Here is a 23,087-nt window from a genome sequence, read left to right on the forward strand (position 1 = left end):
AGGGTGAGGCAGCACTGGGGAGAGGGGTGCTAGGGCCGTGAGCCACTTGTGAGATCAAAGCTTCCAGGCACAGAAGAGAGGGGAAGGGGTCCCTCTTCCTCTGGCAATGGGCCTAGGTCCTCACTCCAGGCGGCCCGTGGCTTTTCCCCCTCTCCCTCCTGCTTGCACCTGGCACTGTGGCTCAGGCTGCTGCCAGAGAACTGTCAGCAACGCCCCCAACTTAGAAAGGCGGGGGACACCATAAGTAATTTGGAACCGGGCACACTTTCCCTCATGTAGCCAAGACCCTCTGTGGTGTCCTTCTCACCTTTTGTTGGGTTAGCCTGGGGCTAAGGGCAGAACGCAGACCCTTGGGACAGGGTGGCCGAGTGTGGGGGACCTGGGAGAGGCAGAGAAGAGCTGGGCAGAGCCTCTGGGAGCCAAACGGCTGGCTGAAATCTTGAGCCAAGGCCGGAGGCAGCCTGGGGATGGACCCAGGATGATAGGTGGTGTGGTCGTGCCTCAAGTCAAGGGTTGGAACTGCTGTCCATCCAGGACATGGAGTCCTTCACTGCTCTGACCTCCATTAGTGAAGTTCCCTGTTGATCCAAAGCAGTGGTCGCCAACTGGTGGTCTGCGGACCACTGGTGGTCCGTGAGGTCCGAAAGGTTGGCGACCGCTGATCCAAAGAGCTGCTCTGTACTTGTCCTCTCTGCCTGCTTCCCTCCTTCCCTCCCTTCCTTCCTTGCACATGTGTTTAATGTCTACCATGTAGCATGCATTGCCAGGTACTGGAGGTATAGACATAAAGGCCCAATCTTTTTTTTAAAGATATGTTTTTATTGATTTCAGAGAGGAAGGGAGAGAGAGAGAGATAGAAACATCAATGATGAGAATCATTGATCAGCTGCCTCCTGCATGCCCCCCACTGGGGATCAAGCCTGAAACCCAGTCATGTACCCTGACTGGGAATCAAACCGTGACTTCCTGGTTCATAGGTTGATGCTCAACCACTGGGCCACACTGGCCAGGCAAGGCCTAATCTTTAATGTAGTGCCAGGATAGGCATGTGATGAATGGTAACAACAGAGTTGGGATGGGGAGGCTTGGGGAGGGGGCTGTGAGAATCCTGGGAAAGCTTTTAACCCAGCCTGAGAGCCTCCATGAAGCTTTCTGCAGGAGGTGAGGCTGAATCTGGTTACAGAGACTCTTGTCCATCCAAGGAGCAGGTCTCCATCCTGGTCTGTCCACCCCTCTGACGTGTAGATGTGATTCCTGCCCAGCTATAAAAATCGCCTGTGTATCGCGCCACATGCACCTTCCTGTCCCACGGGAGGCCGTAGGATATGTGTGGGTGGGTGCATGGGCTCTGGACTTGAGGGCAGGCCCTTCCACTTGACAGTTGCGTGCCCTTGGGCAAGACCCTGGACCTCTCCCTGCCTCCTTTTCCTCAGGCCATGGCCCAGCCTCATCCGGTTAAATGAGATGATGTGGGTACCAGAATGCTTTGCTGGCATCTTCCCTCACAGTGGCTGTTACTGCATGAGACGATATGGGTGAAGCGAGGCTCTTGGCACAGGGTCTGGCACAGAGTGGGCATTCCGTGCACGGGAGGTGGCATGGCAGCTCTTTGGAATGTGCTGTCAGAGATGGGTACAAAGCAAAGGGGGAGCCCAGCCCCGGGGGCAGGGGAGACACTGGGATAAAGGCTTTTGTTTGTATGTTTTTTAAGTAAACTTTTAAGTTGAAGTGTAATTTACATAAAGATTAGGATGATAGAAGCAATGAATTTTCACAAAGTGAACACATCCTCCAGGTCAAGAAATAGAAATTCTAGTCCCCTTGGAATCCCCTTTCGCCCCATTTCAGTCACTACCCCCTCAAAGGTAACCCTTTTTCCGACTCCCTTCATCGATTAGTGATGCCTGTCTTTGAACTTTGTGCACATGGAATCATTGAGAATGTATTCTTTTATACTGACTTCTTTCGATCATCATTTTGATGGTGAGATTTATCCATGCTATTACATGAAGTTTGATTTTATTTGTTCTCCTTGCGGTGTGGTGTTTTATTGTGTGGATATACCACAATTTACCCATTCTCCTGTTGATGGATATTCGGGCTGTTGCCAGTTGGGGGTTATAATGAATAGTGCTGCTATGAATACTCTTGCACATGCCTATTGATGCACTATGTATACTTCTCTACTGGGTAAGTACTTACGGTTTGCGACTGTGAGTCATAAAATGGTGTATAATTAGCTTTAGTAGCTACAATCATGTAATTTTCCAAAGGGTGACACCACCACACCCTCCTGGAGCAGCGTACGAGTACTGAGCCGACGTTGCTGGTGTTGGGTGTGCTGATATCTCACTGTGGGTTTTGTTTGCATTTCCTCAATGACTAATGAGGTCCAACACCTTTTCATGGGTTGACGGGCCATTTGGATGAACGCTTTGTGAAGTGTCTGTTCAAGTCTTTTTCCCAGTTTTCTATTGAGTTATCTGCCTTTATTCTGATTGATTTGTGGGAGCTTAAAAATATTCTGGATAGTGTTTACTGTCGGATATGCACGCTGCAAATATCTCCTCCCACTCTGTGGCTTGTATTCTCACCCTTTTAATGCTGTCTAACCTGTCAATCTTTCTCTTTTATGGAGAGCATTTTTTGTATCATCGTGTTTCTTGGCCCATTATGAGGTTATGGATATAGTCTCTTATTTTATCTTGTAGAAGCTTAATTGCTTTGTGGTTTTATATTTAGATCTAAAATCCAGTTGAAATAGATTCTTAGGCACGGCATGGGCATAGAGGGTGAGACTCCTTTTCTCTGAGTGGCTATCCAATTTATTTAGAAGACCATCTTTTCTCACGATAGGGCAATATCACCTTTGATAGAAATCAACGGGCAATCCATGTGTGGGTGAGCTGAGTTTTAAAGGTAGATAAGGCGTTTGCCAGGTAGATAAGGGAAGTCAGGGTGTTCCAGGTAGGAAGTACAGTGAGCACAGGTATCGGGGTGCCTGAGAGTAGAGTGGGTTTGGGGAAACACAAATGTAGTTGAGCCCTGACCAACATGGGAGTTTGGAGGCACCAAACCTCTGCACAGTCGACAATCCATGTACAACTTTTGACTCCCCAAAACTTAACTACTAATAGCTTACTGTTGGCCACAAACCTTACTGATAACATAAACAGTCGGTAACACATATTTCCTATTTAAATATATTACATATGTATTCTTACTGTAAAGTAAGCGAGAGAAAAGAAAATGTTAAGAAAATCATAAGGAAGAGAAAATACATGTACAGTATTTTATTGAAAAAAAAAATCACATATAAGTGGGCCTGCACAGTTCAAAACTGTATTGTTTAAGGGCACCTGTAGTTCAGACTGGCTGGAGGGAAGAGAGGAGAAATGGTATGTCTGGTAGAGGGATCAGTTGGTAAGGAGCTAGGACTATACTATCCCAGAGCGATGGAGGGCTTTTAAGCAGGAGAGGAGTATAGTCAGGTTCATGTGAGGGACGTGGGAGAAAGTCCCATGACAGGAGGATGGCGGGAGAATGAATTAGGAGCAGAATGTAAACCCAGGTAAATCCAGCCTCACCATCACCCCTCAGCAGAGACAGAAGGTGTCTGCTACAGGGGGGCAGTGGCGGAGGCTGCAGCCTGCCTGGGGCCTTGGAGGGTGACCTTTGGCCACAGGGTTGCAGCTGATGTCCAGATGTCCACCCCAGTGTTGTCAAGAGGAAGAGCCTCTTCCCCACCCCACTTCAGGGCCCCAGCACTCCATGCCCTGAAGGAGGAGATATTTTAGGAACTGGGGCAGCCCGACAAGGCGTGGGGAATCTCTGGACACAGGGTTTGATGCCCTTGATGCACCCACCGGGAGACCTGGCCACACCTTGGGTCCTGAGATCTGACCCCTCCAGGCTCCCTGAGATTCGGAACTGGACGGACTCCCTCCTGGAGAGCGCAGCCCAGACAGGGGAGTAACTTGGCCTAGGCCACATGGTGAGCCAGACTGACCCAGCCTAGGGGAAGCTGAGCCCCTCCAGGGCCTTTGGTATGGGGCCTCAGTTTCCTCTCCCGAAAGGTACCGATAATAGTACCCCCATCCTTGGGCTGTCACAAGGGTCAGAATGTGTCAAGCACCTTCTCCTGGAGTGGCATGCAGGGGGTGGGGGTGGGGGTGGGGAGGCTGCTGCTGTGGAGAGTAATCATTATGATTATAGGAACTGTGAATGTTTATTGAGCACCTACTATGTGCCAGGCTCCTTTGTGTGATGGTCTCCCCAAAACGCTGAGCCGTAGGCACTCACTCCTCGTGTCACCATCTTGCAGGTAAGGAAATGGAGCCGTGAAGAGTTTAAGCAGCCTGGCCGAGGCCACTGAGCTGGGAGGTGGCAGAGCCAGGATTTGAATCTGGATTTTGTCTGTCTCCAGACCCCACTGCTTCCCTGGCAATAGGCGTCTCTCCGCCACCCCGGCTCTGAACGTGCTCCCTGTTCTCTGAGCTGTTGCTCGGAGTTAAGCCGTAGATTTTGGGTCGATCCCTGGTGCTGGCCGTGAGGGAGAGTCAGGCAGTGGAGAGGAGGGGCATGGTGGGCTGGGCATGCTGTGGGCCAGGCCCTGCCTCCCATCCCCTGGCAGCCCTGTGGGGGAGGCGGCACATGACTCAGCCACACGGTTAGGAAGTGGGACTCACTCCCAGGCCTGCCTGAGTCCAAATCCTGGTCTCATGGCCACGGGGCTATGTGTGCCCTCCCCCCGGGGTCCTCCTCGCTTGGCAGAGCTTTTTTGTTTGACACCTGGTGTGGACATCACCGAGAAGCCACATGCCGCTGGCTCTGCCTGGGAGGAGGTCCCTGGGAGGGAGAGAGTTTGGGAGGGTTGCCAGGTGTATGCAGTTCTGTACCACCCCTCCCCGCACCGGGTGAGTTGGGCATCTGCCTTTCAGTCTCCACCTATTTGGGCTAAGAGCAGGGACCCTGTATCTGGTATTGCTCACCATGCCTAGCACAGGGCCTGGCCCAGATGGGGGCCTGGTAAAGTGTTTTGAAGGAAGGGAGGGAGGAAAGGCAGTGAAGGGAGCGGGAGAGGGATCGTGGGGTGGTAGGAGGAGTGGGCCTTTAGAGGCAGGCAGACCGTGGTTTCAGTTCGGATGCCTCTCCTCGCTTTTTTTGAAATTGCTCAAGTTACTTAACCTCTCTGAGTCACCGTTTCCTTATTTGCAAAATGGGGCCAGTGATGACCTCATAAGGTTGCTGGAAGTGAGAGTGTATGTAAAGCAAGTGTCACACAGTGCCTGGTGTCTAGTAGATGCTCAATTAATGGTCTCTCTCTCCCTCTTCCCCTATCTTTTTCACCGTTTTCTGTTTCCACCATCTCTAGCTCCACCTCCCCTATCCCCATGGCACCAAGTTTGCACTGCTTTCAGGGTAAAAGCCCAAATCCCTTAGCATATCCATGCTTTTCTGCTCCATGGACCCACCTGCACTTCCTCGAATGTTCCATGCTGTCTGCCACCTTTCCCAGCCCTTTCCGCTTTCATAGTCCCCTGGGGTGGCAGTGGGTGGGTGGGAGACTGCCTTGGCCCCTCACCTGGTTCTCTCCCTCTGAGGGCTGATGCCTTCAGGAGAGAGAACGGGTCTTGCTCCTCTTTGGCTCCTTGTCCTGCACAGGCCCTTGCCCATGGCCGGGGCTCCGGAGGCATTTGCTGAGTAACTCTGGCAATGGGGGCGGAGGTGAGGGTGAGTAAGCCAGATGCTCAGTCCTGATGAGCCAAACCAGGGCCTCCTCAGGCCACGAGAGGAGGGCAGGCCAGGCGTTATTAGCAGGAGAGGAGAGAGCCCTCTAGCCAGGCCACCCCAGGGCCGCATTTAGCTGGGCTCCAAGGGATGGGCAGGAAAGGGGCTTGAGGAAATAGAGATATTCGGGGAAATGTCTCTCAGGCAGAGAAAGAGGGTGCCAGGTGGGAAGGGGCGTGGTGGTAGAGCCCACAGGTAAACTGGTTCCTGAGCAGAGGGCCCAGGGGTGGGTGGGGCAGGAGGGACGCAAAGGCCCTAGCGCTCTCCTTCTGCCAGAGGGAGGCATCAGTCACCACAGGGAGAGGAAGAGGCTGGGAAATGCCGGCTCTCAACGCCATGCCTGTCAGATGAGAAGAGAGCTACAGGTATGAAAGGGGTCTCTGGGGCGAGGGGAGGAGGAGCGGCGGAGACTGCGAGTGCAGCTTCCCCCATGCGATGGAAACAGTGGTACCTGAGTCCCCAGACGAGAAGAAACGTGGCAAGGTGGTGACAGGGCTTAGTACTGGGAACTCAGACCCTGGGAATGCCTCCTCCTGCCCAGTGAGAGGCTGGGCATCCAGGAGGGTGGGGAGGCATCCCAGCAGGCTCCAAAGGCCAGGCCTGGGGGTATGTCCTTCCGCTTAGCCTGGTGGCAGTGCCAAGGGTAGGGAAGGTTTCTTAGAGGAGGCTCCTCTGTTCTCATGCCTCAGGATGGCTGTGTCTTGAGAGTTTCTGAACTGAATGAGCTACGTCTCCTCTTAGCCTCAGTATTGCTTTCCATAGAATGGGTACGCTCACTGCCCCCCCTGAACCCCTGAGAAGCCTGTAAGTTACTGTGGGATCCTTTAAGAAACAGAGAATTTTCCATCTGCAATTCAATTCCTCCTTCCTCTCGCTCCTCCTGCAGTCGGGCCTGTTTCTAGGGAACGTGTATGGGTAGCTGACTCAAGCCGGCTTGCCAGCTCCCCATCCTGGCACAGGTGCTCTGAGGTCATGCCTCTTGTCACTGCTTCCCGTCACAGAGGGAGCGGTATGTGTTGGAACTGGTCCCAACCTAGATTCTGGTCTGGACTCTGTCCTGATTCCTTGGGCATGTCACCACCTCATCTGTTAGCTGAGGCTGTTCCCCAGAATTCCCCGGGGAGTCAGAAAAAAGTGGAGGTACCCAGGCCCTACTTGTAGGGAATCCAGTAGGTCTGGGAGTGGGCCCAGACAGAGATATTTTTAAACGTGCCACAGGTGATTCTACAGTGTTCCTCTGTTGAGAACCAATAGTCTGGATCAGTGCCTTTCAAATTTCAATATGCAAATAAATCAGCCGGGATCTCAGTAAAATTCCAGGAGATGTGGACTGAGGCCTAAGATTCTGTTTCACATGAGCTCCTGGTGCTGCTATTCCTGGTTCTTGGCCACATTCTGAGTAGGAAGAGTCTAGATCAGTGGTCGGCAAACTCATGAGTCAACAGAGCCAAATATCAACAGTACAACGATGGAAATTTCTTTTGAGAGCCAAATTTTTTAAACTTAAACTTCTTCTAATGCCACTTCTTCAAAATAGACTCGCCCAGGCCGTGGTATTTTGTGGAAGAGCCACACTCAAGGGGCCAAAGAGCCGCATGTGGCTCGCGAGCCGCAGTTTGCCCACCACGGGTCTAGATGGACCCATGAAGTTCATTGGATTTCTCATTCATTCATTCATTCATTCATTCACCAGACACTTAAGATTGCAGTAGTGAGAGTAGAGGGAGGACAGTCTCCCAGGGCTACAGAATCTGGACTTTATCTGGAGGGCATTGGTGAGCCACATGAGGTGTCAAGCAGAGGAGTGATAGGGTCAGATTTGCACTTAGACGTCTCCCGGGCATGACTCAGAGAATGACCAGCGGGGTCTGGCCTGCTGCTGGGAAGTTGACATCAATCCCGATGGAAGAACACAGTGGTCTGGAGGGCGGTGGTGGCAGTGGAGATGGAGAGAATGGAAAGATTACTTTTTTTAAAAATTAATAACCTATATTTTTTAGAGAAATTTTAGGAATTGAGAGGAAAGTACAGAATGTTCCTACACATGCATAACCTCCCCCAGTGGAATGATTCTTAAGATTTTATGAGGGACAATCAGGGAGGACTTGGTGATTGGCCAAAGGGGCAGTAGCGAAGGAAAAGGGAGGGAGAATGATACCCAGGCCCCTGGTTTGGGCAACGGGTGTTGGCATCATTGATACACAGGCCAAGAGGAGGAATGGACCCAGGAAGACCATACATTCAGGGTGGGACACATTGAATCGGGGGGCACTGACGGGATATCCACCGGAAGGTTTCCATCTCCGTGCCTGCACTCTGGGTGCTAGCCTTCCTGGCTCAGCGCCTTTGCATCTGCTGTTTCCTCCCCTCGAGGGAGCCCCTCCCTGCCCAATGAGCAGATTTCAGGCTCAGTGTCGGCCCACGGGGTGGCCTTCCCCGCTGCCCCTTTCTTCTCTCTCACAGCACCTTATAGTTTTCCTTTGCGCAATGGATAACGGTTTGTATTCACTGTTTGTTTCTGTGGGCGATGACTTGGTTAATGTCAGTCCCTCCTCTCTAGCCTCTGAGCTCCACCAGGGGAGAGGCCATGTCTTTCTCGTCCCCTTTTGCGTCCACAGAGCCTAGAACAGTGTTTGGGAGCAGCGCTGTCCCACGAGTGCTTGGTGGACACTTACTGATGGGGGACACTTACTGACACTTACTTAGGAGGCAGGTCTGTGCTGGCCCAGTGGACTGGGCATTGTCAGTGGCCAAATGGTGATGATAGCCTGAGGGGTGGGTGGGTGCCTGAGAGAGCAGCAGGACCCGGTTATGGCTAAGGAAACTGAGGGTCAGAGTGGTTACGCCCGAGTTCACCCAGCCAGTGTGAAGTCGGGATCAGTATCCAGAGGGAACTGGCCTCCACCTTTAGGCGTCAAGAAGCCAGGCCGGAGGAGCCAGACTGAGGCTGGGTTGGGGAGCTCAGTGTCAGCCGAGCAACTGAGGTTCCTGGAAGCCAGCGTTGAGCCAGGAACCCAGGAGCCAGGCCCAGAGCGTGCCAAACTCGAAGGAGTAACCCATCCCAAGTCAACCCAGAGGTCGAATGCTGGGCCAGAATTCTAATAGCTGCTCCCTTTCTCCGAGGCCTTTCGAGTTCACAGAGCACTTTCCTGTCCTTTCTCAGACTTGATCCCCTTAGCTCTCTGGGACAGGGGGCAAGAGGCATCCCACCCCATTTTATGGTAGGAAAAAACCCAGAAGTGATAGCCTGGGTCCACACAGCGAGCAAATAATAGAGCGAGGGCTCCAGCCCAGGCCTCCTGGCTTTATGTCCCGTGCTCCTTCTGTGAAATCCTAGCTGTGTAAGGGCCACCCCGAGATGGAGGCAAACCCCAGCTCACACCTCCCCGTGCCCTCCCCTCCCCCACCTCATTCAGGAAGTGGCTTTTGAGGGCACACGTGGAGCTGGAATGCGTAGTGGATGTGATGAGTCATCTCAGTGAGAGCTGCAGGTTGACTCTGAGGTCAGCAGACCTGGCTCCACATTTAGTAGCTGTGTGACATGGAGCGAGTCAGTCCCAGCAGCTCACGGCCATCCCCAGCTGCATTAGCTGGTGGGGACCGGGGGCGAGAAGCCAGAGCTGGTGTGAGCAAGAGCTCTGGTGTCACACCTGCCGGCCTTCCTCAGCCCGTTCTGAGCCCCGGGATTGGATTGGGGAGAGGATTTGATTAGATCCTCAACAGCAGCTCCATTTAGAGGGCCTGGTTCATTTCCTGTGTGCTGCTAGCAGGCGAGACATGGACAGAATTAGCCCTGGTCCAGCCAAGCCAAGGAAGTGATGGGTGGGGGTGAGAGACTCCCCGCTGGAGAGGGGCAGCTGCTCTGAGGACTCGGGACTCAAGGCCATGGGCCAGCAGACTGGTCTCTCTGGCCGGATTGTTGTCACCCCGATCAGTTGCAACAGCTGCCTTAGCGGGGTGTCCCCGCTGCCTGCACGTCCTCCATCAGAGCACTCACCACGCTCGACAAGACCGATTGTCCAACCTTTTGTTTTTTTTCTGCTCAGGTAACTGAGGCAAGGATTGTGTCCCACTTGTCCTCTGCTGTGCCCCAGGGCCTCACCCTGTGCCTGGAGAATGAATGAATGCATGCACGTTGTCCCAGTCCTCCCAACCCCCTGCCCTGCTCACCTGCCCAGAGCCGTTTTCATGGAGGACGCCTCTGCATGTGCCATTTTTTTGCTCACAGGACAGTCCCATGGCTGGCGTCTATCGATTCTGTGACATGTTCTCCTCTCCTTTCCTAATTCTCCCCCCAGATTTCTGAGGTTTCCTGTATTTGCTCCAGAGGCCCCCTTCTCCCAAGGCACCCCCCATCCCGGCTCTCCAAAGACCACTGGCCTGACCAGACCTGCCTGGTGGCCCATCAGGAGCACAGGACAGAACCAATGAGGTCTGGTCCCTGTCTGCCTGTGGGGGATGGGCCCAAGTTGGGTAATGCTCAGCCTGCTCCCCCTTCTAGAGCCCTGAGGGTCCCAACAACTTGTGTGTAAGGGTCTAAGGAAGCAGGGAGAGACCCTCTGCCAGGAGACATAACTGAATCAGTCTCCGATTTCTTAGGTTGTTTTCTGAGCTCAGTTCCCCATTCCTTAGACCGATAACAGCCACCATTCCATCAGATGCTTCTCCTGGGCCAGGCCTGTGGGACCACCCTTGTGAGTCCGGTGTGATATCACGGCTCTGTGTCTCCCGGAGGCTCGGGGGGCTTGGCCAGAGTGGCACAGCGGGAAAGGGACCCCACAGGGATCAAAACCAAAGTCTGACTCTGGCATCGGAGCACCAAAATGCTGGGCACTCTGAGAGCCCTTCGGTCCTCGGTGGTTTCTCCGCTGCCCAGGGCAGGGCACCCCTGGGGACAGAGGCACTTGTCCTCCGGGCTTTGTTTGGTTTGGCCTCGGTTTAGGGCAAGATTGGAAGATTGGCAGAGGCAGGCTGACTTGCATTTCTGGTTTTGGGTCTGTTGCTGCACTTTCCTGAGGGGTGGGCAGGCTCAGGCAGGCTGCAGGCACCTCTGGGACAGGCAGGGGCCTCACGCCCACCCCACCCCCACCCCCCAGGAAAGGGGGAATGCAAATGAGGCTGCTCCTTTCTCGGGGCCACTTGGTGCCTGGCCCAAGGGCACCGGTTGCTGCTTCCTTCCATTGGTCCTCCCAGGTGGGGGTGAGCTGAGCCCGTGTGGATCGTCAGGGAGCTGGCTTTGGGCATTTGTTTTTCTTGGTGGAGACCGCTCCCTGGTGGGTGGGGCGATGGGCGGGGATCCGGGCTGCTCTGGGGACTGAGATCTGAAGTAGGCTTGGGGAGAAGGAGCTGGAGGCCTGAGGCTCTAACCCCCGCCTGGCCCTGATTGGTACCTTTGGGCAAGTCCCCAGGTCGCTGTCCGTTCAGCTGAGGCTTTCTCTGTCCGCCTGGGAGCAGTCCTTAGTTTCCAGGTGAGATTTCTGCATTGGGGGACCTGGCATCACAGCCACCCACTTTGATTCGGGGTGTCTGGGTTTGCTCCCAGGGGCCCCTGGGAAAGGCATGATGCTGTTTGAGGTCTGTGATCTCAGCATTTGCCTCTCGATCTATTTTTAGTCACCATGCCTACCCGCACCATAATCCCATTGAGAGCTTTAACTTTCTGTAGTATGTTCTCCTGGCTGTTACTTGGGCGTGCTGGATGTCCCATTGAATAGGTGGGGACCTTGAGGCCCTGAGGATTTAGCGACTGACTCTACCTGACCCCGCAGTGTGAGTCTAGGTTGGCCCCTGCCGCTCTCTGGGCCTCAGCTTCCCTCTCTGTGCAGCGGGGATTTGGGGTTGCTGATGTTTCAGGGTCTGAGGCTGCGAGGTCTGAGTGTCATCTCCCAGATTCGGGCAGGATTTCCAGGGCAAAGAGTCCATGGGGTGCGTGGGCACCCGTCTTGGGCTTTGCCTGGGGACCAGACCCTCCAGATCCTCCTCCCGTCCTCTGAGGCCTCCCCTCCCCCTTTGCAGCCACCACCTCTGCGGGGGTTGGACACTTTCACTTTCAGGCTCCCAGGCAGTGGTTCTTACCCACACTGTGCTTTCACATCCCCCTCTGGTGCTCCCAGACCCCGTGTGACCCCTGACACGTGTGTGCCGCATGTGGCTGGCCACTTGCTCCCAGATGCGAGGTCTGGCTGGGGCTTCACCGTCACAGACTCCTGAGGGCGAAGGCGTTTTCTCCGCCTCTGGTGCAGCCTTTTGGTCTCTGGGTGGCTGTGCAGTAAGTCACTCACTGCTCCTTGGCTCAGCTTTCTCATCTGTCAAATGGACATTAAGGGTCTCTGTCGCAAGAACTCTGAACTGTGTTGTAGGGGTATGTACCCCTGAAATTCTTAGCGTGTGTGTGTGTGTGTGTGTGTGTGTGTGTGTGTGTGTGCGCTCATGTGTCTGTACAGTTTCGGTGTAGGTGTGGTGCTGCTTTTCGTTTTCATTAGTACTAGTTGGTTATGGCCTCTTCATGGACAAAAACTGGGCTCTAAATAGTCCTAGCAACAGCATTCCAACTCCTGGACTCTGATGAGCCCAGGCCTGAGACCTGCTTCCCGTGACTGCGGCACCGTGGACACTCCCCACCTCTGCGCCCCAGTCTTCCTGCGAGACGGCTGCGTTCAGACTTCCTCCAGGCACTCTTTTCCCCTTTGCAAAGGAAACCTACAGGAACCCAGCAAAAACTCCGAGGGTTCGAGGGGACGTGTGCAAGGCAGCAAATGCTCTCTCTTCTGTGTGGGGAACTCCCGGGGTTCCTCCAAGCACAGTTTCAAAGTCCCTGGATGCTCCCTCAGTGAGGTTCCATGTATCCGTGACATCTGGTTAGTGCACGTGTCGGCAGTATTTTGAAGTTCTTGTTTCATTCCATTTAGTATTAAATAGCTACTTAAAAAAGATATTTAAACATTGAGAGTAAGTTATTTTTTAAAAAAATTATTGTTGACAGAATTACAGATGTCTCCCAACCCTTCCTTGGCCCCCCTCCACCTAGACCCTGCCCCAACACAGGCCTTCACCACATTATTGTCTGTGACCATGGACTATGCATATATGCACATAAATTATTTCGTTAATCTCATCCAGCCTCCCACCCTCTTCCCCTCTGAGATCTGTCAGTCTGTTTTATGCATCCATGTCTCTGGCCCTATTTTGTTCTTCAGTTTATTTTGTCCAGGAGATTCCACATATAAGTGATATCATGTGATATTTGTCTTTTTCTGACTGGCTTTTTTTCACGAGCATAATAATTTCCAGGTCCATCCATGCTGTCTCAAAGGGTAAGAGACCCTTCTTTTTTACTACTACATAGTATTCCATTGTGTAACTGTACCACAGCTCTTTTATCCGTTCATCTACTGATGGGCACGTGGGCTGTTTCCTGATCTTAGCTATTGTAGATAACACTGCTATGACCATAGGGGTGCATATGTTCTTTCTGATGGGTGTTTTGGGATTCTTAGGACATATATTCCCAGAAGTGGGATCGCTGGGTCAAATGGAGTTCCATATTTAATTTTTCGAGGAAACTCCATACTGTTTTCCACAGTGGCTGCACCAGTCTGCATTCCCACCAGCACTTGTCTATTGATTTATTGATGGTAGCCATGCTGGCAGGTGTGAGTGAGATCTCCTTGTAGTTTTAATTTGCATCTCTTTGATGATTAGTCATGTTGAACATTTTCTCATGTCAATCGGCCATCTGTATGTCCTCTTTGAAGAAGTGTCTATTCAGTTCCTTTGCCCAGGATTTAATTGGATTGTTTGTCTCCCTGGTGTTGAGTTGTATAAGTTCTTTTATATCTTGGAAATTAACCCCTTATCAGGTGTATCATTAGCGACTATGTTCTCCTATACAGTGGGTTGCCTTTTCATTTTGTTGAGAGCAAGTTCTTATTTGAACAATTCATTAGGCTTTTTAAAAAAGACTTTGGTTCAGGTAGAAGGTTCCCTTTGGCCGGTTCCAGGATCCTCCCACTCAGTGACTGCTGTGGCTTGGGGCTTGGTTTGGTTCTAGTCCATGAACGCAGAGAGAGCCTGGCTTCTCCGTCACTCATAGAGGAGACTTGCCCACAGCAAGTCCTGAGAGGGCCACTGGGAAGACTGCATAAGGGGTTTAATCGGGCATAGCCCCTGGCACACAATAGGAGCCAGATCATGGTGTTACCTCTCCTCCCCTCATGTTTTTGATGGGGCGGTAGTTTTGAGCAAGGAGTTAAGGCTGGGACCAAAGGGGCTTCTAGGTTTCCATCTGGTGCTTTGGCTTTCAGACGGTGGGGTGGGGCTCAGGCCACTGCCTGATTTTGTTTCAGCCTCTGTGTGCGCAGTACCTGGTCACCGTGTAACCTCCTCTTCTGAACCGTTGTTGTTTTCTCTTTGTTTCCCAGATGTTTGAGTCGGAGGTGGATGAGAAAAGGGAGATGCCCTTGGAGGAAGGGAAGGGGCCAGGTGCCGACGACCCCCCACCCAGCAAGGACCCCTCTCCTGGCCAGGAGCCTCTTCCGGGACAAGACCTTCCACTCACTAAGGACTCCTCTTCTGGCCAGGAACCATCTCCTGGCCAAGAATCCCTATCGAGCAAAGACTCAGCTTTCTGCAAGGAACCCCCACCATGCCAGGAACCCCCACCACGCCAGGAACCCTCACCAACCAAGGACTCCCCACCATTCCAGGAACCCCCTGCAGCCCAAGCCCTCCCTCCCTGCCAAGACCTTCCTGCTGAGCAAGAACCCTCTCCCAGCCAAGACCCTCTACTCAGCCAAGACCTCCCTGCCACCCAGGACCCTCCTGCTCAGGACCTTCCGCCATGTCAAGACCTACCCCCCAGCCAGGCCCCGCTACCAGCTGAGGCCCTCGCTGAGACCACGGGCTCTGGGGACCCTCCGGCAGCCACCGGGGGCCCGCCTGTGGCCTCCAGGCCAGCCTTTGTGATTCCTGAGGTCCGGCTGGATAGTGCCTACACCCAGAAGGCAGGGGCGGAGGGGGGCAGCTCCGGGGATGAGGAGGATGCAGAGGAGGCTGAGGAGGGGGACGAGGGGGAGGAAGATGAGGATGAGGACACAAGCGATGACAACTACGGAGAGCGCAGCGAGGCCAAGCGCAGCAGCATGATAGAGACGGGCCAGGGTGCTGAGGGCGGCCTCTCGCTGCGGGTGCAGAACTCGCTGCGGCGCCGGACGCACAGCGAGGGCAGCCTGCTGCAGGAGCCCCGCGGGCCCTGCTTCTCCTCCGACACCACCTTGAACTGCTCCGACGGGGAGGGCACTACCTCTTCCTGGGCCATACCTTCGCCCCGCACCCTCAAGAAGGAACTGGGCCGCAACGGGGGCTCCATGCACCACCTTTCCCTCTTTTTCACGGGACACCGGAAGGTAAGAAGGCCGAGGGTGGAGGGGGCGTGGGTACATGGGATGGTGGGGTGGGGTCCAGGAGCTGCAGGGAAGGAGCAGTCACTTTATCCCACCCCCACCAGGACCTCCCTGCTAAGTCTTCCAATGAGTTCTTCCAATGAGCCTTATACCCATTTGACAGAGAACAAAACTGAGACCCAAGAGACCAGAAGGCAGAACCTGGACTTAAACCCATGACTTTATGACTCCAGATAGTGTGTTCTTACAGCTCCGTTGTACTGGGGACCCCCACAGAAAGTAGAGCAGACACAGCCTAGCCCAGGACATTGTGTATTTGGATCTTGAAGGCCCAAGATAGTAGCTAGAGAAACAGTTACAGTTTAGACGTGGCCCGGGCCCAGCCAGATTAGAAATCCATCGGCCGAAAACAATGACAGCACATATTTTACGTAATTCACATTACCTCATTCATTCTCACAATAGCCCTATGAAGTGGATACGATTATTGTTCCCCCCAGAGGAGGAAACTGAGGCACTGAGGTTGTCTCCCTTGCACCAGGCTTTTAAATATCAGAACCAGAGTTAGCATCTGCCTCCAGGGCTGGAGCTCTCCACCACCGTGCTCTTTGCCTCCTGCAAATATTTACACTGAGTGGCCAGATTATTATGATCTCTGAATGCATAATAATCTGGCCACTCAGTATATATCCTATATAATAAAAGGCTAATATGCAAATTGTTCCCTCGACCAGGAGTTCAACCAGCAGGCAGGCCGGCCAACCGCCCATGTCCCCTCCCCCTGGCCAGGCTGGCCAGACCCTACCCATGCACCGGGCCTCTAAAATATATATATATACACTGAGTGGCCAGATTATTATGCGTTCAGAGATCATAATAATCTGGCCACTCAGGGTATAAGTAGAGGAATACGTGTGTATTGATTTTCCACTGTGTGCCAGGCTCTGTTCTCTGGGCCCAGCTGGGCCCCAGCAATGTGTGAGGCCGACCTCAGCCTGGGAGGCGTGAGCTATCTGTGTGGGCCAGGAAGGCGGCCTACCCGAGAATGACTGCGCCATGTCCTTGACGCCCATTAGCCAGCTTGAGTCTGGGTTCTGTCTCTTACTGTGGAGCCTCGGGTGAGTCACAGCTCCTCTGGGCCTCAGTGTCCTCTGAGGAGCAGAGATGGATGGCACGCACGTCCCAGGGTGGTTGAGGATACGCCGGAAGCGTCTGGGGCCTGAGGACATTGGCGCAGACGCTAAGCGGATGCTGTTGGGGTGCTAACAGCCAGCGCAGTGCAAGGTGTCGCTGTGACGACTGTTGTGAGGCTAGGCGGGTGGGGGTGGTCAGTGTCCGCAGAGGACAGCCGACCCTCAGAGACCTGGGAGTCCAGGGAGGAGAGACCCCAGGGCCCAGGGCCATCAGGGAAGGCTTCAGAAGTCTTCTCGCTCTCTCCCGTCTCAGCTTCCCTCAGCTGAGCCTTGAGACTTGAGCAGGTTTGGAGTAAGCAGAGGGGCGGAGGCAGGCACTCGGTGGAAGAGGACGTGGCCTGGACGAAAACGTCCACAGGAGCCAGTCTGGCTAGAGCAGGGGATCCTGAACTGCAGGGATGGCAGGTGCGTGGCACCTGGGAGGAAAGGTGGTCGGGCTGGCAAAGCAGGCTGGGCCCTCAAGAACAGGACCTTAAACTTTGGGTCCAGGATGGGAACGAAATCCCAAATTGGGGACTGGATCTCAGTTTCCTCATCTGTCAACACATGTGGTTCTCAAACTTTGAAGTGTTTCCAATTCACCAGGAGGAGGCTATGCATATACAAGTTTCTAAGTCCCCAACCCAGACTTCTAGAATCAGAATTCCCACGGGGGGTGCTCAGACCCTGCATTATAGACAAGCCCCCTCCAGGGCCAGGGATTGTGATGTTCCTGGTAGTTTGAGTGTCACGGTCTTAGGCCGTTTCTTGATGCAGCTGCTACAGGAGAGAGTCCAGACCTCTGTCCTGCTGAGGTGAGGCCTCGGGCTGACTCAGCGAGGCCTGGACACTCTTCTCTGGAGGACGTCCGAGGTCCACCATCTGCCTTGAGCCTCTCAATCCTGATCCCCCCTCCAGACCCATCCAAGTTCTCTTCCCTCCCCGCTTGCTCCGATGGAAATACACATAATACCGATAAATTCACACACGTTCATGCATACACTTCCAGTTCCCCAAATTAGCTGACCTCAACTCCTATTTTGGGATAGATACTTCCGCCTGGGAGTCCAGCAGGCCTGGGCCAGTTCTCTCAGCTTCCTCCTTTGGGTACCCAGGGTTCCCGCTGGCCTCCTCTCCCCCCACCCCCCGCCCCTCTCTTGGCCTGCTGCTTCCTTTCTTGGGCTTGAGGGACTGAGCTGGCAGGGCCTCGGAGGCCGCCCCAGCCCGTGGTAGCTACCCTTCTGTGTGGCTTCTGCTTGCTGGGCCCTGAGTCCTTCATCATCATTCATATCCTGTTCCCTCCAGCCAGCCGGCTTTAGTAAGAAACCTGCCCTTGTCAAGGAGAAGTAAGGTCTAGGCTGGACAAGCACCCTGGTCTCTCTCCAGCCCTCACTGGCAGTGGGCATTGGGCAAGTCCCTGTCCCTCTGAGCCTCAGTTTCCTCCTCAGTGAAATGGGTATGGAAATAACACCTCCTTCGTAGGGATGCTGAGAAGATTAAATAGCCCGACTCAGGTAAAGTGTTAAGGGCAGGGCTGCCACTCAGCACCGGGTGGGTGCTCCATAAATGGGAATCGCGTTGACAAGGAGGAGGAGGAAGATAAGCCGCACGAGGAGTAGCGGTTACCCCAACATGCACCAAGTGCCTCCAGCTCCCTTTCCAGCTTTCACAGCACGGCTTCAAGGAGGGCCCAGCTGTACTCACCTTGCTGTGGGGAGCCTGAGGCCAAGGGAGAAATGTTTTGTCCCAGACCACACAGCGAGTGCAGCTGGACAGTGGCCTCAGCCTGGTCCCGTCCCCTCTGGCTCTACCCCAGACCCTGCACACCTCATGCTGGGCAGGGGCAGGGGCAGGGGGCTGGCAGCTGGGGAGGCAGCGCTTTCCCAGGACTTCCATCTCCCTGGCTCAGGCCTGGCTTTCCTGGGAGGAGAGGGGTGAAGTCTTCAGGCTAAGGAATCAGACAGACTCTGTTCAAGTCTCAGCTCTGCCTCCTCCTGCCTGGTCCTGAGACCTTGGCCACGTGACGTCTTTCTCTGAGCTTCAGTCTTCTCTTATAAACTGGGAAGACTTGAGTCTGCTTGGAGTTGTCCAGGGATTCAAGAAGGTTGCCGTATGTAGGTGCTCCGTGCCCATGGCACTGACCCTGGGGTGACGTGAGACCTAGGAGCACCAGACAGAGCTGGCTCGGCCTCAGGCTGGTCAGTGTGCTGATGTGTGGCTAAGCGGAGGCTGCCTAGAGCACAAAGCTGCCTGTCGCAGGGTGACCGTCCCTACGTTGACCCTCCCCCCACCTGTCATTCTGCCCTCTTGTGCACTGATTTCTACTGTGAGCGCGAGTGTCCGAATCAGACAGACCCGGACGTGGTCTGCCTGCTATGGTCACCTTACTGATGGGCCCGCTGAGGTCCAGAGAGGAGACCCCACACAGTTAGCCCATGAGTCCTGCCTGGGCCTGCCTCCTTGTGCTGAGCTGAGCTGTCTCACAGTGCCCTCTGCTGCCAGCCCTGGCTCTGCCGGCTGCTCCCCGGAGGCCAGGCTGGACAGATCCACAGGCCTGTGCCTGCCCTTTTCCTGGGAGCCAGGGAAGCCCCGAGCTGTGTCTGGGCGCAGGATGCTGCCATTGAACTGCACCACGGTCTGGCCTGGCCCAGGCCAGAGTCACAGGTCACTCTTTGACAGCGAGGAGACAGGCAGGGCCCCTCCCTGGCCATGCTTCCTTGTCCCTCCTCCTGCAGGGCACTGGCACGTGCAGAGGCCATCAGCGGAGGGGGCTCGCCCTGCCGCACTAAGTCTTAGGTTGCCGGTCAGACAAGAGGGCTCCTAGGATGCCTTCCAGCTCCGAGAGGTGATAACACCTTCCAGGCTCCTATTTAAGAAAAGCCTAAGAGAAATGATTGCCGGTGTCTAAACAAATAAGTGTAGAGCTTAGATCCAGTGTTTCCACAGGGTTCCCTGGGGCTTGCCAGGCTGGGAAACCCGGGGAGGCCCTGCTCACAGGAGCGCCCTCAGGCCTGGGTGGGCTCTGGAACTGGGCCCAAAACTCTCTGCTTACTTACCAGCTCTGGGAGCCCATGCAGGTAACGGAACTACTCTGGGCCTCAGTTTTCCCACCTGCAAACTGGGAGCAATAAGCAAATAGTTCTTAGAATTGTTGCAAAGATTAAATTAGGTGAAGTTAGGAACAGCCTGTGTGTGCACACATACACACACGTCTTTGCAACCTTGATGGGCAGCGTTCTCAGGAAGGAGGCGGCATCGCCCCCCTCCCCCCCGAGTCTTTCACTGAAAACATTCCAAATGTGCGCGCTCCTCGCATTTGAATAGCACTTTCGCTCAGTGCCTGGCACATAGTGAGCGCTCAACAAGTCACAGCAGTAACGACAATGGCTGATAGTTACCAGGACATCCACGGACAGCCGCTGTGCTTTGCCCTTCATCCGGGCTAACATTCATCCTTATAATAAGAGGTGGGTCTAATTATCCTCCTCCTCTTACAGGTAAGGAAACCAAGGCCCAGAAAAGGGACGTAGCTCGTCTGAGGCCTGTGAGCTGATAAACGACGGAGCTGGGATTCAAATCCAGGCAGTTTAGCATCTTTACTGCTATGGTTAGAGTTCTAATTACAATAAAAAGTATGGTTATTATTCCAAGAGGCAGTGAGCTCTCAGTCCCTGGAGATGGCCGGGTGGGGCTGGGCAGGCCCCAGGGATTCCTGCCTGGAGGGAAGGGAGATGGTTCTGGGCTCAGCCCACCTCCGTTAGCCATTCATCAGGGAGGGTCACGTAGCCTAGAGATGGTGGGGAGCCGATGGGAAGGAGAGGCCCTCTGTGCTGGGCCCTGGGCAGGCCTGGCTGCCGTTCCCATAGACAGGAACCTTGGGAACTACTCTGGCTGCAAACGAGAATCCTAACTTTTCATCTTCGTTTCTCCGCTTTCTGCCCCCCACCCCTTGGTGCCTGGGTTTTCCTGGCTACTTTGGGGGCCGACTCCCAGGGCCAGAGCTGCCCGGCCCCTCTCTCCGGGGGATTGGCTTGGCTGGTCCCTGCCGAAGATGACCCCTCTCCCGAAGATGACCCCCTCCCAGCAGTGGAAGGAAGAGCCCATTTCCCAGCAGTGCAGAGGCTGGGGCTGGCGGGCGGGTGGGAGTGGCCCCCAGGCCCATTGTGTGGTGCTGATAAAGTGCGGAAGCTGAGGTTAGAATGGGAGGAAGCACAGCGCCTGGGCCCTTTCCCACGGGTGGGGGCTTCAGGCCCTGCCTAGCCAGGCCGGCGTGGCCACAGCTTGTATATTCAGTGGGTGACGGTAGTAGCACCCACTGGGCAATGAGCACAAGCAGCCTCTGGGTAGTGAGGACACACTGTGTGCCAAGGTTGGGGCGTGCGGGCCCAGACTTGTTCCTAGGGAATCTTCCGGCAGTGGGGTGTGTGGTCGGCCCCATGCCCTGTGTTAGAACTAAAGAGGCTGGGAAACTGCTCCAAAGTCAGTGGGAAGAAGATCTATAGCCAGGTCTGGCTGCAGACCCAGCTCTGGAATCCCTCGTCACAGCCGGGCGTGTGCCTGTGTGTGCACGTACACACTCGTGTTTACAGCCTTGGTGGGGCAGCGTTCTCAGGAAGGAGGCGGCATTTCCCCTGAGTCTTTCACTGGAAACATTCAAAACGTGCTCTGTCCTCGCCTTTGCGTAGCAGCATCCTCTGGCGGAGAAACACACGGTTTGGATTCAGATAGGCCTAGATTCCTGCTGTCAGTTAAGTGCTGGGTATCCTTGGCCAAGTGGCTTACCTTCTCTGAGCCTCTGTTTACTGTATGGACTTACTCTGAAGATGAATGAGATAGTATCTGAATAATGCCCATCCCAAGGTCTGGCCTATAGTACAAGCTCTATAAATGATGCCATACTTCACCTGTCCTTCATCTATCCATCCGTAGGTCCATCCATCCATCCATCCATCCATCCATCCATCCATCCATGGGTGCATGCTTTACTGAGGCTAGTAGCTCCTCCTGCTGGATATCTCTGGATTATTTTTCTTTCCAGAATTAACACAGTATTTTAAGGCGTAGCCCATCTTTATTTTACAAGTGAGGAAACTGAGACCCAGGGTGGGGCTCATGCGGAATCAGAGCTGAGAGCCACGCCTGGAGGCCCTCTATCTTATCTTGGGACACAGTGTCCATGCCCATCCTCTCTGAGCGCTATTTCCTCTGCTGTCTCGGAGCACTTCCTGGGCTCCTGCTCTGGGTGGCACAGCTGGGGCTCTGGTTTCCCCTGAGAAGGACAGGCAAGCATAGGCAGGGAGACAGAGGGAGGCCCCGGTAGAGATGGTGTGAGTCTGGAGTGGTCTGCAGGAGTGATGGACTGGGGCAGTGGTCGGCAAACCGCGGCTCGCGAGCCACATGCGGTTCTTTGGCCTCTTGAGTTTTTAGCAAAGGCCAGCTTAGGAGTACCTTAATTAAGTTAATAACAATGCACCTACCTATATAGTTTAAGTTTAAAAAATTTGGCTCTCAAAAGAAATTTCAGTCGTTGTACTGTTGATATTTGGCTCTGTTGACTAATGAGTTTGCCGACCACTGGAGTAGGGGGAGGTGAAGACTGGGAGAAGAGGAGAGGGCATTCCAGGAAGAGGGCATAGCACTGGCAAAGGCAAGGAGATGGGGGTGGAATGGGTGGAATCTGTGGGCTGAAGTGGAGCCTGGGAGATAAAGTTGCAGGCCTTGAATCAAGCAGCAGGCACCTCAAGATGCATCTTTCCCAGTCCTCTTTCCCTCTCTCTCCATTCATTCATTCATTCATTCATTCTACACATATTTATTGGATACTGTGCCCTAGGTCCGGTGAAGATTACCTAGACAGGTGCAGTCAGACAGCGGCCTCGCTCATGGGAACTCACAGTCCAGTGGAGAAGACAGATTTGGAACAAGCCATTTTGGGTGTAGTGGGGACCTCAAAGGGAGTAAAGGAGGCACAACTTTGATTTGGGGGTCAGGGAGGGCCTCCCAGGTGAGGAGGCATTTAAGCATCTTTCCAGAGGTCTAGGTCTTTCCAGAGGCTGGGTCGTAGGAGGAGAAGGCATCCCCCATGGAAGGAATAGCATGTGCGAAGGCCCACAGTAAGGGACGAGGCAAGTGAATACATTCTGTTTGGTTGGGGAGCAGGTCAAGGAGGTTGCTGGAGCAGGAGTCAGGCTGGGGAGATCACTGGAGGAGTGGTAATGGATGTTAAAATGGACCTTTCTGCCCGGATCCTGAGATGATAGACCCTGCACATCATGTTATGGAGTTTGGATGTTTCCCCGAGGGTACTAGGGAGCCATGGAGAGTTTTAAGGCAAGAGAGGTGTAATAATTCACTTTACACACTACTGAGCAGTCCCAGGTATCTTTCAAACTGCAGAATCCTGAGTTAGTCCTTAGGATTTCAATTTTGAAATTAAGGAATAGAGGCTTGCTGGAGGCAACGACCAAAAAGTAGTTAACATATAAATACGAGAGGTCCATCAGAAGGCTGATGGACTTTGATATTCAGCAAGGGCTGAGAATCAGCATTATATTACCTGCTGCTGGCTGAATGGCTGAAGGCAATCCCTTAACCCAGTGGTCGGCAAACTCATTAGTCAACAGAGCCAAATATCAACAGTACAATGATTGAAACTTCTTTTGAGAGCCAAATTTTTTAAACGTAAACTTCTTCTAATGCCACTTCTTCAAAATAGACTCGCCCA

At 53.8% G+C, this 23,087-nt stretch overlaps 1 protein-coding gene across 3 annotated transcripts in view; it reads left to right on the forward strand.

Annotated features, from left to right (window-relative positions):
- Positions 1 to 23,087, forward strand: part of RGS3 (regulator of G protein signaling 3) — a 115,288-nt gene that overhangs the window by 85,929 nt on the left and 6,272 nt on the right. For all 3 annotated transcript variants that reach the window (XM_079791009.1, XM_079791004.1, XM_079791005.1), the window contains one exon: positions 14,211 to 15,194. In XM_079791009.1, the coding sequence (XP_079647135.1) occupies positions 14,211 to 15,194 (984 nt within the window). The remainder of the gene's footprint in view (positions 1 to 14,210; positions 15,195 to 23,087) is intronic.

The sequence above is a fragment of the Cnephaeus nilssonii genome (assembly GCF_951640355.1).
Source record: "Cnephaeus nilssonii genome assembly, chromosome: 14".
NCBI lineage: Eukaryota > Metazoa > Chordata > Mammalia > Chiroptera > Vespertilionidae > Cnephaeus > Cnephaeus nilssonii.